This window comes from Harpia harpyja, chromosome 7 (genome assembly GCF_026419915.1).
Source record: "Harpia harpyja isolate bHarHar1 chromosome 7, bHarHar1 primary haplotype, whole genome shotgun sequence".
Classification (NCBI taxonomy): domain Eukaryota; kingdom Metazoa; phylum Chordata; class Aves; order Accipitriformes; family Accipitridae; genus Harpia; species Harpia harpyja.
The window spans coordinates 48,171,403-48,186,024 of record NC_068946.1 but is presented as its reverse complement, the minus strand read 5'-3'; the positions used below and the strand labels follow the sequence as shown (position 1 = coordinate 48,186,024).

The following is a 14,622-nucleotide window of genomic DNA, read 5'->3' as shown; positions in this document are numbered from 1 at the left end:
CCAAGACCATGAAGTAATTTCAATTCATAATAAAACTAATTAATACTATGGAATTATTCTATTTTCATAATGTAAGACATAGTGGTAGAGAAATGAGCTAGGTTAAAACCAATCACCCAAGCCTGGAAGACAGCAAAATGTCTGTTATTCACTGTGTGTATACAGAATAATGTTTGACTTTAGAGAAAACCTGTAACAGTTTGCTTGGATTTTAGCCATTTGGTGTGGTGGTACATCTCATTATACACTGCACCATGCTGTTGCCCACCATGGATCTTCTGGGTCCACATACATCAGGCCTTGATATTTTGCACTTAAATGACAATTCTGTCAATTCTAGTTGACTTCAACAAAATTTTCAACAAATAAAGACAGCAGCATAAGACTCTACGTTAGATTTGCTTTTCTCTCCCATCCAGAGCATCTTGGGGTTTCTGAGACCAGAAGTCACTGGTAACTTCCTGATGAATTAGGAAGATTTAATGACAAATGGCTCTTTGTTTTACCCAAAATACTGCATATGAAAAATCTCAGATAAAACAAACTTTCCCTGAATTTCAGAGAAAGTCAGTCAAAATCAGACTGAAACACATTTAAGGAAAGCCACATGAAACAAAGCCCCGGTAAGCACTCAGTTTTTCTATTCTGTTCTGTGAGCCATAGCCCAGAAGGTCGTTCAGGCTGTACATAGCAGATGGTCAGAAAAATATCATATGAACCTGTACCTGTCGGCATTTCAAGTAAAATAACTGTGATGCCTGTACAATCATTTTGACTATACTTTGATGAAGAAATACAGGAAAAAGTGATATATTTTCCTAATGTATGTTCTTGGGGTTTTTTTGTTTGGTTTTGGTTTGGTTTTTAAAATCCTTTTGTTAAACAGGAACATAGATTTTTCTGATTGGGACCATTTCTGTGCAGTTGTTGTGCAGGTTAAATGTCTGGTTAAATAAATAGATGAGTATGTGTGTCCTTCGTACAGCATTCAATCTCTGGTTCAAGTCTATTGGTTATAATTAATTCAGTAAAATCTTTCTTTCAGTAATAGAGACATTGGTGTTTACAGGGATTGAAAGACTGTGACTATCATAATGGTAGTCTGTATTTAATCCAGTATTTGTTTTTTGTAATTCTTATGCTTTCTTTTTTTTGTCACAGGTTTTTCATTATTCTTATACAGCTTCATATGTGATTTATAACATACACACAAGGTAGGTCACATTGTTTTTTCAATATGATGTCATTGTCAGTGGTTCTATACATAAGGTGATGCCAGTGTGTTCAAGTAAAAATATTTACATTTTTTCAAGGGAAGTTTGGGAGTTAAACCCTCCAGAAGTAGAGGATTCAGTTTTACAGTATGCAGCCTGGGGCGTCCAAGGACAGCAACTGGTAAGCACAGTCATTAAAAATGCTGTGGTTTAATAACGTATTTACTCCAGAAAGACTGAAGTAAAAAAAAAAAAAAAAAAAAAAGCCTTAAGGTAAGTTTTGTTGTATATTTCTGCATGATGCTAGCATGGTCCTGTTACAGCTTTTAGGGGATCTATTTATTTATTTATTTTTTATTAAAAACATGTGAACATTTTTTTCCAGTCTATTCCCAATAAGGAAATTGTACAATTGTTGAAAGAATCACATCCTTAATTGTACAATTATTGAAAGAATGACATCTTCATCTAAATATGCACTCAAGTAATTTTCAGAATAACCATCTTTATGGCTACTACTATGAGAGAAGGAAAGTTGAAGGTGAAGAGAAGTTTTCAAGTGCAAGATCAACAAAAACTGTGGGCAAAAGCAAAAGCTTAACATCCAAAAGTGGATGTGATGGATTCAATGAAAAGTGGTGTTTTCATTTCAGTATGAAAATTACTGCCAAGGTCAGTTGTGCTACGAATTCATAATAATAAAACCAGAAATGCTATGTTTCATATATTGTTTTTTGCCAAAAGTTTTACCATTTTTTATGAACATAAATCATCCATGATCATCATGACCAATCTCAATATGAGAAGTAAAAAATTGTTTTACCCCAGTGATTTTAAACTGACCTGTGTTGGTAGTTGAAGGCAAGAGACTTAAAAAAGCATCAACTCTCTGAATAAGAAATTCAGATAATCCTTTTTACAGTGTTCTAATAAGCTCATGAATGCCTGCAGGCATGATCCCAAAGCCTCTTTGCATGTCTGACTTGTTGATGCAGAGAGGCTGGAAGTTGAATGTCTAGAGAATATACCCCATTGCTTATATCATTCATCAAGATGGTGGGAATGTAAAAAATTTTTCTGGTTAGAATGTATTGCGTTAATCAAGTGGAGGCAGGAAGGAAAAAGTAATTGGAACATGGTTGGTATGTTTTAATAATTAGCCACATCAATTTAGTAATAATGATGAGCATGGTGACAGGATTCACGGTAACAAATACGTAGGTTATTTACCAGGCAGTATTATGGAACGTGGCAACCTATGTAGGTTCTAACAGAAGGGTGATGCATTTGCAAAACTGAACAGAATTTAAAAATATTTTAAATTGAATTGCAGTTCATAAGATTTGTCTGTGCTGTACCTCTGATTAGTAATCTAAAGTACAACTAAGAATACATGCAGTGATTACTCAGAAATGAATTTTTTGTTTTCCTGAGATGTATCTTAAGAACAGGAGTAGACTTACCAATCATAAACTTCAGAAAAATAATATATGAATCAGAATAATGCTATCTTTATCAGTTTTGCTTAGATTGTCATTCTGGAAATAGGTATGAATACTTTCAGATATGGGCACAGGTGGCCTCCTATTGAGTCTCAGAACTGCAAAAAAATAGGTGGTTGTTTTAGGTACAACCTTAATCATCCAAATTTGAAAACGTTGGCATAATTCATACTTCAGTGAGGATAACATTACTCATCTTTGTTAATGTCCCTAGTAAATTTAATGTCATGCTTTAAAAATATCTGCTCTACTGTGGGCTTTATGGTGCCATATGGTCTGCAGAATTAGGAAATAACAACTTTGATTAAAACACAAAATCTTCTGTGCACTCTGAATGATACCAAGTGTCGTCATATAGATGTACACCTGCAATGACAGTATACTGAAGGTCACTTCCATGAGAATTGCTGATAAGAAGGATGTCCTCTTGAAGCTGTTTATGTGGTGAAAGGAGGTTTCTAAAGTGACAGAACACCTTGCTACATTACCCTCCCACTTCAGCAGCAAGCCAAAAACGTAGAAGGAGCATGAATGAGTGAAGACTGTTGTCAATAATGGTTGTTGCTACTGTCCAAAGGAACAGCTGCCTCTAGCAGAAACAGGGCAGTAGAGATCATTCCAGCAGAATAAGTTAGGCAGAGAAAAGTTGTGTGACTGAGGACACATTGCCATAATGGTTCTCCGTTACAAAATTTGTCATTAGAACAAACGCTTTATCAGTGAGTTTTGAATAAAGATAGTACGGGAAGCAATCTGCAGTGAGACTGGGTAAAGAGGAATTCATAAAGGGAGAGATCTAAAGCATAGTAATCCGTCAGCAGTAGCTATCAATAGCATGTATCTGGGTTCAAAGAAAGATGCAGTCTCATGGTTCCATGTTGCCAAACACATTATGATTGGTTTACCAAAGTCCCTTAAACAATGCTTATGTGTCTTTTCCGTATAAAAAGGAAATCGTAATAATTCATAATAAGTAAAACAAGCAGTGGAATACATACGCTGAACAAAATAATCATAGTGTATTAACCCGAGTAACCTCCAAGAGCCATTCATTACAACTGAAGAACAAGCGGAGAACAAATTAACCTTACAGATAAAAATTTCATCTAGAAAGACCCATGCCCACATACCCTGTGGCCATCACATAAACAAAGTATATGTGGATCTCTAAAATGAAGATGAATTGCACCCTTCCAGGCGCAGTGCAGAAGAGAATAGCAATACTATAGCCATGACTCGTCAGCAAAATTAACACAAGATGTGAAACACAAGGCACAGGTATGTCTGACTGAGCCAAAGATCCTAACTTTATGCTGTAACTATTTGGAAGGTCCTGGATTAAATCCAAATGATGGGGGATAACACATAGACTTGGATCAACAATTTTCAATAAATAGGCTATAGTGTAAAATAAGATGTTTCCAATCCTTAGTTCTGCAGAAGACCTAAGTAACAACGTAGCCTGCACAGGAATCTTAATCTGAGTTCTTCAAATGAGGGAGAATTGTCAAGAGTTTCAAATAGATAATGTAAGAAGATGAAGAGAAAAAAAATAGAAATGTTTGAGCAGGAAAATTTGTATGAAGCCAGGAACTGCTTATTGCACGTAGGAGGGAATGTGACTGCAGTTAAATCAAGTATACAGTAATACTTTACATCCTTGTGAAAATCATGCATCAGTCTAAGTTGTCTACAGTTATGAATAATTTCTAGGGCTGTCTAATGGGACAGCAGGCCACGTGTGGCTAGTGAAGAACAACAGTTAGTTTTATATGAGATACCAGGTGACTGGGCCTAATACCATTGTTTTCAAACCACCATGGTGGTTGCAAGTTATTTCAGTTTCTTGCTATTTACCTAGAGTAGAGGATTTTGTAAAGATTAAGAGAAAAGCTCAGAGAAACATCTGCTGTTTGAGTCATGACATTTTGGTGGTGAAATTGAAAATGTTTGCCGTTGGGAAGAAGAAACTTTTATCTAATGAATTAATGTATTTTAAGGTCACATAGCTGTTATTTTTGAGAACTGTTTTCAAGGTCGCACTCTTTAAATTGCTATCTTTTAACTGTGTTAGAACTGTGCCAGATCTAAAATACCATTTCTGTGTGTCTTAGCATGTTAGGGAGCTGTTTATGTATTTGCTATATATTTCTCCTATTTGCTCATATTTGATTAAAATTTTGAAAGAGATCAGTTTATTATCTCTCTACCTCGCCTTTATAGAAGCAGCATTAAGTATTTCCAGGGAAAAAAACCAGCACAACAAGATACCTAACTGGTTTCGTCAACATTTTTCTGCCTCCAGTTTACTTGATTAGAGACCTCATTGCATGTGTCTGAGAAAGAGATATCCCGTACCTGGTAGGAAGGCTTTACTAAGGAGGAGAATGCTTTGGGGAGTTTTAAAGGGCCTCTGGTGTTGAAATACCCATTTTTTTATCCACTGTTCTCTCTTCTTTGGTCTTGTCTTCTCCAATAGTTTGTAGCAAAGGTTTTCATGTTTCTGTGCTGGACCTGGCTTGTATCTGACACAGGGGAGACAGCCCTTTCTGTCTGGATCTATCTACGGAGATGTATTGCAGTAGAAGCCTGAATATAAAAACGGACCTCTGGGCTCCAGTGTATGCAGAGTTTTCTATTAAAGATGTAGTTTTTCTCTACAGTGCTTCTTGCATTATGGATAATTCTTCTGATTAGTTATCGGATGGATTACTTCAAGTAGTGGTGTGAAGTGAAGTGTGGTTAGAAGTTGTTCAGTTTGACATAGCTTTTTCTTAAAAGTTTTACACGAAGCTTCTTCTGCCTGGGTGGTCACATGTCGTTTATTTTGCATGAAATACTTTATTTTCACTTTATTCTATGAACATATATCCATGCAAGTCACTTTGTATTTATAATAGGTATTTTATGTTATTTTTTGCATTGAGCTCATTTTTCTTTTGATATATTAAGTGTTTTTGAAGGGAGCTTGGGTTATATATTTGGATGGATCAGCATAAGTAATGATTGATTGACTTATGTATGAATGTCTATGCATAAATAAATGCCTATATTAACAAAGCAGAAATCAAGAAAATAGTAAAGCTATCCAGAATACTAAAAAGATCATTTTCTAGAAGCATGATGGCTTTCTCTGTCAAAATTTGATGCCATCAACAAAACATAGCATTATCAAATGGTAGGACTGAAGATGAGCTTTTACTACACTTTAATGTAATTTAGGTCATCATTGTGTAGAATTACCTATTATCATGTATACACAAAGAACAATTTGTTGACTGTAGCTGAACTGTGGATTCAGGACTCTCTCATCAATTTTTAGAAAATATTTGAAATATTAGGAAACAAGAAATTGCCCTCTTGTTCCAAAAAATGGAACAGGGTACTCACAGATAATACGGCTTAGCAGCTAAATCCTTTACAAAAAGAATAATTAAAAAAAAAATCCAGTGAAAAAGTACCTCAAAACAAGCATACAAACAGAAACCCAGAAACAAAACAGAACAAAACCTGCTTTGATTGTTATTAATGAATGTACCACTTCAAGACCTCTCTACCCCTCAGCTTTGTGATCAGTCATCTTTATCCTGGTTGTCTTGTTTGGAGGTTCATTTTACCTTCCCCCCATCAACACCTGTTGCCCCACAAAAATGCAAGTATCTCTCAGACTGTTGAATTGCTGTATTAACATGACATGTCCTTGCAATTGACTTCTCTTCAAAATTTTAGCTTTTTTCTATGGCTTTCAAAGACTGTCTTAGAAAATGGAAATACTGCAGCAGAAAAGTTCTTCGATGTTATATTATTTGTCAAGTACCCAGATAAGCACTAGACTAATTTTAGTAAATGAGAAATTAGCAGGACTATGCTAGACACATACCTTGCTCAACAGATGCTTTAACAGCCAGTAGTTACTGAAAGCTTCATTTACTATTTGCTCTATCAAGGTTCGAAGTACAACAATTATAAAAATCCGTAAATTATCTTTCTGTAAAATACTTGCCATGTGTTTTCTTTTTGCGTAATTAATGCTGTGGGTACTTGGCACCCCCTCCTGACAAAAACACTTCCATTTGCAAATTAAGAAGAAAAGATCTCTCAGGGTTCATGAGCCAAGTAGAAGCTTAATTAATGCTGATGAAGTAAGTCCTAAATAAATATATTTAATCTGCTGTTTTTATTTTCAAAGTCTTTTGCTCTTTTGACTTGCTGTATTTTTATATGAGTAACTTAAAATCACATATGGAAATGTCAAGGCTTTATTTCATCTTCCCTTTTAATCATGATGCTAATGAGGCAAATGGCAGTAAAACTGAGGAAAAAGTCTGCTTGAATTTATTCTGAAAACCAGAAATAAACAAGAACATTTTAATGTGACATTAACCTCAGGTATGATTTCTTTTTTAAAATCTATGAGGGATTCCTTACAGAACTTCTGTACTTCAAAGCATATTTGGAGATCCTTTGTCTTGCTGAGGATGTTTCTATGAGGAAAGGGAACGTGTATGGTTGAACATTGCCCACCTAGTTGAGTCTTTAAGGGATTTGACCATAATTCTAGCAAATGCTAAACTCATGTCTTTCTAAAGGCAGGGAAAAATTAAGGAGGCTACTAAAGCTTTTTTGTTTTCTGTTCCAAATGTTTTTATTACATTTCTAGATTCCAGCTGAGAAACTTACTGTGTCAGAGGCTGAAGATTTCAACCAAAAAGTGAAAATATTTACAGAAAAAAGGCACACGAAAAGACTGTTTTAATAGCAACTTTTGACCAGCAGCTAAAGTTAGATTGTATATTATTTTGCAAGACTTACTAGCGTACTTGCAAAAGCTTTCTGCTACTTTATTTTTGATACAAGAACTGCTTTTTGTCAGGGTCATGGTGAGCATGGGCAATGTAATATTTTTCTTCACGTAAGAATGTTACCTAGAAGTCTTAGATAAAGCTGTATTCCTCCTAAGCTGCTGCTACACATTGGATTTCCTCTTGGATTCCTCAAACTAGCATTGTAAAATGTAAATGTTTTTTGCCTTTCCATCTAAATAATTCAATTCAAACTATTCTTCAAAGAATGAAGGAAATGATTAGTTTCTCTGAAGGTATTCTACTGAACTAATTTCCATTTTCAATTATTAATTTCTAGGTGCCCCCTCCACTTAAATATAGATGAAATTGGAGGAGAAGATAAGCATTAAATGCATGTTCTCTAGTTTCAAAAGTGATACTCAATATGAAAGCAGTTTTTTCCATCTCAGAAAAAGGGAATGGAGAATGCAGCCAGAAAACACAGGCAGTTTTGGAAAACAGGGAAAAATACATTTTTACGTATCAAGGTTGGATATATTCAGTAAAAGTTTTGTGAGCTCTAGAGAGCAGGAACATTTATAAATGGAAGCAAGGCTAAGTTGAGCATAGAGGAAGTTGCTTCATCATTTTGCTTACTGAAATGCAATGAATATGTCCTGGTATCAAAGATAACTTAAAAATATTAACTATTACGGATTAGATATTGCTAGCCCTTTGTAAGAATAGCTACTTCGCTGTATCTGAAAGATGTGAAGAAATAATGAGAAAATTATATGTTTTATAGACGCATTATTCCTCCACTACTGTTTTTCCTGTGGAACAATAAAAGGCCCAGCAGCTTTATAGTGAATAAATTGAGAGGGAGATAAAAGATGGTTCCTTTCCCCTCATTCTATTATCAAGATTTTCATTCTATTACCACTGCTCTAGCATGCAGCTAATATTTGAATCAATATGTAAGCCGTGCACACAGGTAGTGCACTTTTCTATCCAGTCTCATATCAATAACTCTTTTGTAAACAATATATTGGAAATTTGACATATCATTGTGCTAGAAAGCAAATTATTTTTTCACATAGAAATTTGTGTGTGTGTATATATATATTTACACACAGTCCCACAAAGACACATGCAAAAAAGCATAGACACACATGTTTGATAGGAGCAATCATCAGGACTTTTCTGTGCAGCAGCCTGCAGGGAGCGGTGAAAATAGCAATACACGTCTCTCTTCTACAGTATCATGTTGTTCAACATGTGTATGTGTAACAAAGCATATCTGAATATTCACACTTCCGTCTGTTAGCTAATACTAACTGCAAGTCCAATGGCTCATAAAATAGGACTGCTGTGCTTTGTGTCTGAAAATTGCATAGCTTTATGTAATGCAGAAACAAGAAAATTATACTTCAGAAGTCTAAAATTCTTCAGAAATAGCCACCCATAAAAACTAAATACAGAGTCAATGAGAAGAGAGGTCAAAATCTGATTGAACCTTTTGCTAAATCAGAGTTGGGAAAGATTAGGTAACAAGTTTTATTATGGACTCTATTTTCATATAACTCCAAAATCCTGCCCAAAAACATTGCAGGCTTAGCTATGTCCATGGATCATATAATCACTTAGTCACTTCATATTTGATATTAAAAAAAAAAAGATATGATATACCACAGGACGGGGTGGAAAATTTGCCTGTATTCATCTTTTGGTAAAGTAATGTAACGTAAATGTCAGTTCTATCTGTGAGATAAGAAAAACAGATATATTCTATTGTCTATTACCTCCTTACCACCTAGGGAAGAGGAAGGGGAAAATTCACTATGGTAAGACACCAAAATGTCAAAACAGAAGAGTCTGAAGAACTGACATTTCTAGTGCCTTTGTAGTTCAGGTTCTAAGACAGAGGTTGTTTTAGCCAATGGTAAACAGAAATTTTATTTACCTTTTGTAAAATTTTTGCAAAAGACTTCTGAGTTTCTGTGATGGTACCAGTGCCTACAGAGTTCAGCTAGGAACAAGCTAAAGGGATAAAACCAACTTGGCAGCAAAACCCCCTGGACTCTTGCTGTGTGGCAAAGTTCCTCTGGCTCTTCTCTATTGATAGGTTCTGTTTGCTGTATGTTAACATTTATTTTCTCATTTGGCACATAGCGTCCATCAAAGATATAGACAGGTTTCTGTCAGTGGAAGTGACAGTGACTCCCCTCTTCAGCAGGGTTGAACCTTCTTTTCCCTTATGATATGTGTCCTTGAAAGTTAGTTCAGTTGTTCTAGTGGTCAAAATAGGACATCCTGGCCCAGTTTAGATGAATGGGCTCTTTACATCAGTCAACCAGGATTTTACCCATTGCATATGGATAGAGTACATGGTCCTAGTTATTAAAAAAAAAAAAAAAGTGAAAGCTGTATATGCTTCATGGATGATGATGTCATGCCTCCCTGTTGAATTCCTATCAGCAAGACAGCTGTGGTGAGGAGAAAAAAAACAGATTATGACTACACAGCTTTGGGCATGTTTGACGCTCTTGTAGGCTCTTTCTCTCTATTTTAGCCAAGTCCTTCTTGAAAAAGAGACATTAAATTCCGTCACCACCAACCCGTAAATGTCCTTGCATATTTTTTTTCCTTACAGTGGGGTAATGACTTCCCCACCATGTTTGTGCTGAAGGATCAGAGCAGATTAAACTCCTGCCGCACTGTGTTAAAGTGACTTAGGCTTTCATGTTGACTCAGCCTGAGCCAGACAGTGAAATGCAGAGGACTGCTTGCAGATGTGTAATTGTGGTGAGTGTATATTCACTGACAGCTTCAAGGCCGGGACAGCCCTGGAGAATAAGGATTAAAAAGTCCGGTATACTGTTGATTTGTAAGACAAAACGTAGCATTGATTGGCAAAGAGGAAAGAAGGCTGAAGGACCCAGCAATCAGCCAACGCTCAAAACTCTCAATTTTGTGGACACAAACTGGTATTAGAAAGGTCTGTTTTAAGCTGGTGGAAACAGCATTAATGAGGAAAACAGAAACCTGTGCAGATCAAAGTATTTATCACTTTAGTTGGGGGCTGGGGTGTGGTGAAGAACTAATACACTGATAGTATTCATGTGCTCATATAAACGTGTTATATATATGAACAGGGCTTGATCAGTAGGGACTAATAGTTATTGGTCATATAAATAGTATTGCAGAACACTACACATTTTTACTTCACCTTTTATAGCAGGTGCCAGTGCATTTACAGAAATAGGAGAGAGAAGTTTTGTGTGGAAAGCAAGCAAACAGTTATTTTCAAGTGTTGCTTCACAGACTGTCTTAAACTGTCTCAAACAGAAATGCTATTATGAGAGTTAGTCAGAGTTTTCTCATTCCTATTTGTCTCATTCCTAATGAGATATTTTAAGACAAATGGTCTTTCTTGCATTGAATGCCCGATCTGTGTGAAGTAGTAAATGGCTGTGAAGTCTGTACAGGTGGATGTCATCCACTAAAAGACAACTGGCAACTTGAACACTGTGCACAGTGGGGAGACGAAGGCACACGTACCATACGACAAGGTAGGCTGGGTCAGCAATAGTAACTGAAAGGACAAAGCTTTTTGTTAAACCCTGCTTGGGTTTCTTATGTAGAAGATGCTCAGAGGCATGCCGTTCTACTTCAGCATTTGAATAACGTACAAAGTTCTCAAAGATTGTCTACCACTGTAAGAATAGTAGAAAATGCAAGTACGACTTTACAGCACAGCATTTTCAATTTTGTCTTTTTTGACTTTGGTGCTTGCTGTTAGAATGCTACTTTCTTACATTTTGTCAAAACAGAGAAAATTCCTCCTCTGGCATCCAGTCCAGACAGTTATCTTAGATATTTTCCCATCTCCCAACATTGCCTTTTTTCTTCCGGAGTAACTAGGTTGAAAATTTTTCATTTTAGCTTCTGTTACAGGTTGATCAGTCTGGGCATAATTGAATGCTTGATATCAGTGTGAGATGAGCCTTCAAAATACCAGAGATCATTTTAAAAGATTTTGTGGTAAGGGCAGATTATGATTGTATTATAAGTCTGTAGGAGCAACCCAGGCATATAAGAGTGACATTTCTGTCCACGCTCTTCCATGCTGGTTCATTAGTCAGAAGCTATCAGTAAATGCAAGGAACAAGGAGTGTGAGTTCCTGAGCATACACTGTTTATAGATAAGTCTGTTATACACATCGCTTACACAGATGAAGATCAAAGGGCTGAGCAGTCCAATCCCTCAAAGACATTTTGCACAGTGCTGCAGCCAGCGTAGTTCTTCAGGCAGCTCCACAGGGAGGAAGCAGTAGATCCAGACGATGAGCTTGGGGGCAAGGCAGTCTTACTGTGATCTTCTGTGCAATCACAAAGATTTATAAGTAGCTTTTTGCGTAGGTCATAGTTCAGATATTATATGTGATTTTGTTTATGTCATATACAGCATAATGTTTGCACTCATGAGTAAGTTATCATGGGATGAGGCAGGGTGTGAATTTAGTGAACGTCATGATCCAATATCATTGGAAAGGAAACATAATTAGTGTGTGTCTAAACAAAAGAGGGCAATGCTTCCTCACTTTTATTGGAAATCAAGGACATAAACATCATGGATTTGCTGATACTCTGTGAGTTCATGGCCTGGTTTATTTCATGGCATTAGTAACTTATAGCTGCATTATGAGTGCATCCTCGCTATTGTTTACAGTAGATTTATAAAGTATCTAAATAGCAATTAAATATAATAGCCTTGTAGATTGTTTGCAGTTGTTCAGAAACGATTGTGCTAACACATTACTGTGATACAGTGGCATTAATCTAGACAGCAGAAAAGTGGTGCTTCAGTGTTCTGTTGTTCATGCTATGTCTGGCAGCTTGATGACTGCAAAAATAGAATTAACATATTGTAACTGACAATAAAAAAAAGGTGGTATATGACATTGGGATGTATGTGCTTTGAGGTCTCCATGTTTCAGTCTGATCAACAGCTACTTCCTCTCTGCCTTAATTACAACATAATCAAAACGTTTGAAAGCTTCCTCTAAGAAAATTCCTATCTAGGTCAATCACATCCTTTAGAAAATAGGACCTTTAAGAATGAATATATTTATTATTGCTTACAATTATAATAATTTTGTTACTATGTATTATTTGTTTTCTGCCTCATTTGCAATGTGTCTGATGATTTTGAAACATAGATCATATAAGGGTAGATTTTTGTCTACTGCCATGCTTTGCTGGTAGTACCTGCTGTGCCCAATATCTGCATAATTTAGTGGTCTGTGGTGCACATGGAACTATGGGGTAAGAGCTGGAGCAAGACAGAGCTGAACAGCTCTAAAAATTTTATACCAGTATAGATTGACCTGCAAAAGAAAAAAATCTGCAGAGAGGAGATCAGAGCCATTCTGCACTACTGGAGACTTGGAAAGCAACTGTATTGCAAACTGTATCAGACATTGTAGCCTGCAATCCCTGTCCGTGGGAGCTCACAATCTAAACAGAGCACAGATACAATGTAGAGGAAATGGATATAACATAAAGATGCTTTGCAATACAATTCCATAAAACTTTCCTTGAAATTGTCGTCCTGTAAAATACATGATCTGGATAGAAAATCTGTAAGATGTGAACAAAACAAAGCATTTTGGAAAAAGTCTGTGTAATTGTAACTGACAAAGTCACTAATGAATACTCTAGCCATCCAAAATTCACACTTATAAAAGTTTTATAAGCCACTTTCCTGTATTTTATGTTACCCAAAATACAGTAATTCTCTTTGGTTCTGGAGATCACTGCAGGACCTGTAAGAAAGACATCAGCAGAATAATCAGTTGCACCAGTGAAATGCATTATAACTGTTTTGGGTAATAGTTTGCCACCTTGCATTTTACTTGCCTCTCAATGTGTGAGTGTCCCAGTTCATTACCATGGAGCTTCTTCTGCAGCTTATTACCGTGGGCAAGAATGGCAGATACTGACCCTTTATCATGCTACTTTTCCAACATGTGCAAAGTACCCCCTAGAAATTTGTTTTGTCTATGTGGTTTTGTATACAGTGGATCTCGGTTTCACATGTATGGAACAATAAATCAACACCTAACTTGGAAACACCAATGTGTAGAGCATTGTCACAGGAAGATTGGTGGTGTACCCATCATCCTTAACATGGATGCAGCCCATGAGCAGTCTGTGAGACCCCTGTGCCAGCACTTTATTCAGTAGAGTTATGTTGAAGATGGGTGTTGAGTCTCAAGCTGTAGGTAGAAACAGGCCAAATGGCATTACAGCGCCAGTTCATCCCAGAACGCAGCCACCTCTTTCCTGCAACCACATAGAGACCTGAAGGATTTCTGTGGCTCACTGCAGCATGTGCTCTGTGGCTCTTGGCCATAGGTGAGCTTTGATACAGACCAGGAGGTTTGGATTGCCATCAGGAACTTCTAACTGGGTATAATAAACAACTGTTCCTGTATAACGCTATATGTCCAGTTCTTCTGGATGATGAGAGAAAGCATTTTCTTCCCAAAATGAGCATTTTTTTTTTCTGTGAGAAGGAAAATGAAAACAGCAGTTATACTGTTGTTGCATTGATACACAAACCACATAATCTTAAGTACACCTTGTTCTTCAGTGGAAAGCTGCTTCAAGTAAATCAGATTTGGCAAGGGAAAAGGGCAGAAGGGGGTACTCCTCTTCTGTAGCAGTGGGTATAATAATGGTCTGGTGATCTCAATTTAAGCCTGCAAGTCCCAGGGGTATAGTAAGTGAAATCATAGATGACAAGAAAATGTTTGTTCAGTTTGGACTTGAAGAAGAGAACAGACATTACGCTGTGACTATGAATAATGTAAGCAGTGGCTCTATTAGAAAAAAATGTGTCAGAGCTTTGAGGGTGCTGAACAGTGGTAGAGAAGATGCCAAGCCGGGTATTTATTTGTAATGGTAATGCATTGACAAATATTGTGGCTGATTTGCAATATTTTTTAAATTGGTGAAAACTAATTGTAAGTTTCTGAAGTGGAGCTATTTGTATAATTTTTCAGATCTGTGAACCAGAAAGTGGTAACAAATATGTGAAGTACTTAAATGAAAACC

The 14,622-nt window shown here is 36.5% G+C and overlaps 1 protein-coding gene across 2 annotated transcripts in view; it reads left to right on the top strand.

The window, feature by feature from the left end:
- DPP10 (dipeptidyl peptidase like 10) overlaps window positions 1–14,622 on the top strand; it is a 564,677-nt gene that overhangs the window by 484,053 nt on the left and 66,002 nt on the right. For both annotated transcript variants that reach the window (XM_052792375.1, XM_052792374.1), the window contains exons 6-7: window positions 1,162–1,214; window positions 1,314–1,395. In XM_052792375.1, the coding sequence (XP_052648335.1) occupies window positions 1,162–1,214; window positions 1,314–1,395 (135 nt within the window). The remainder of the gene's footprint in view (window positions 1–1,161; window positions 1,215–1,313; window positions 1,396–14,622) is intronic.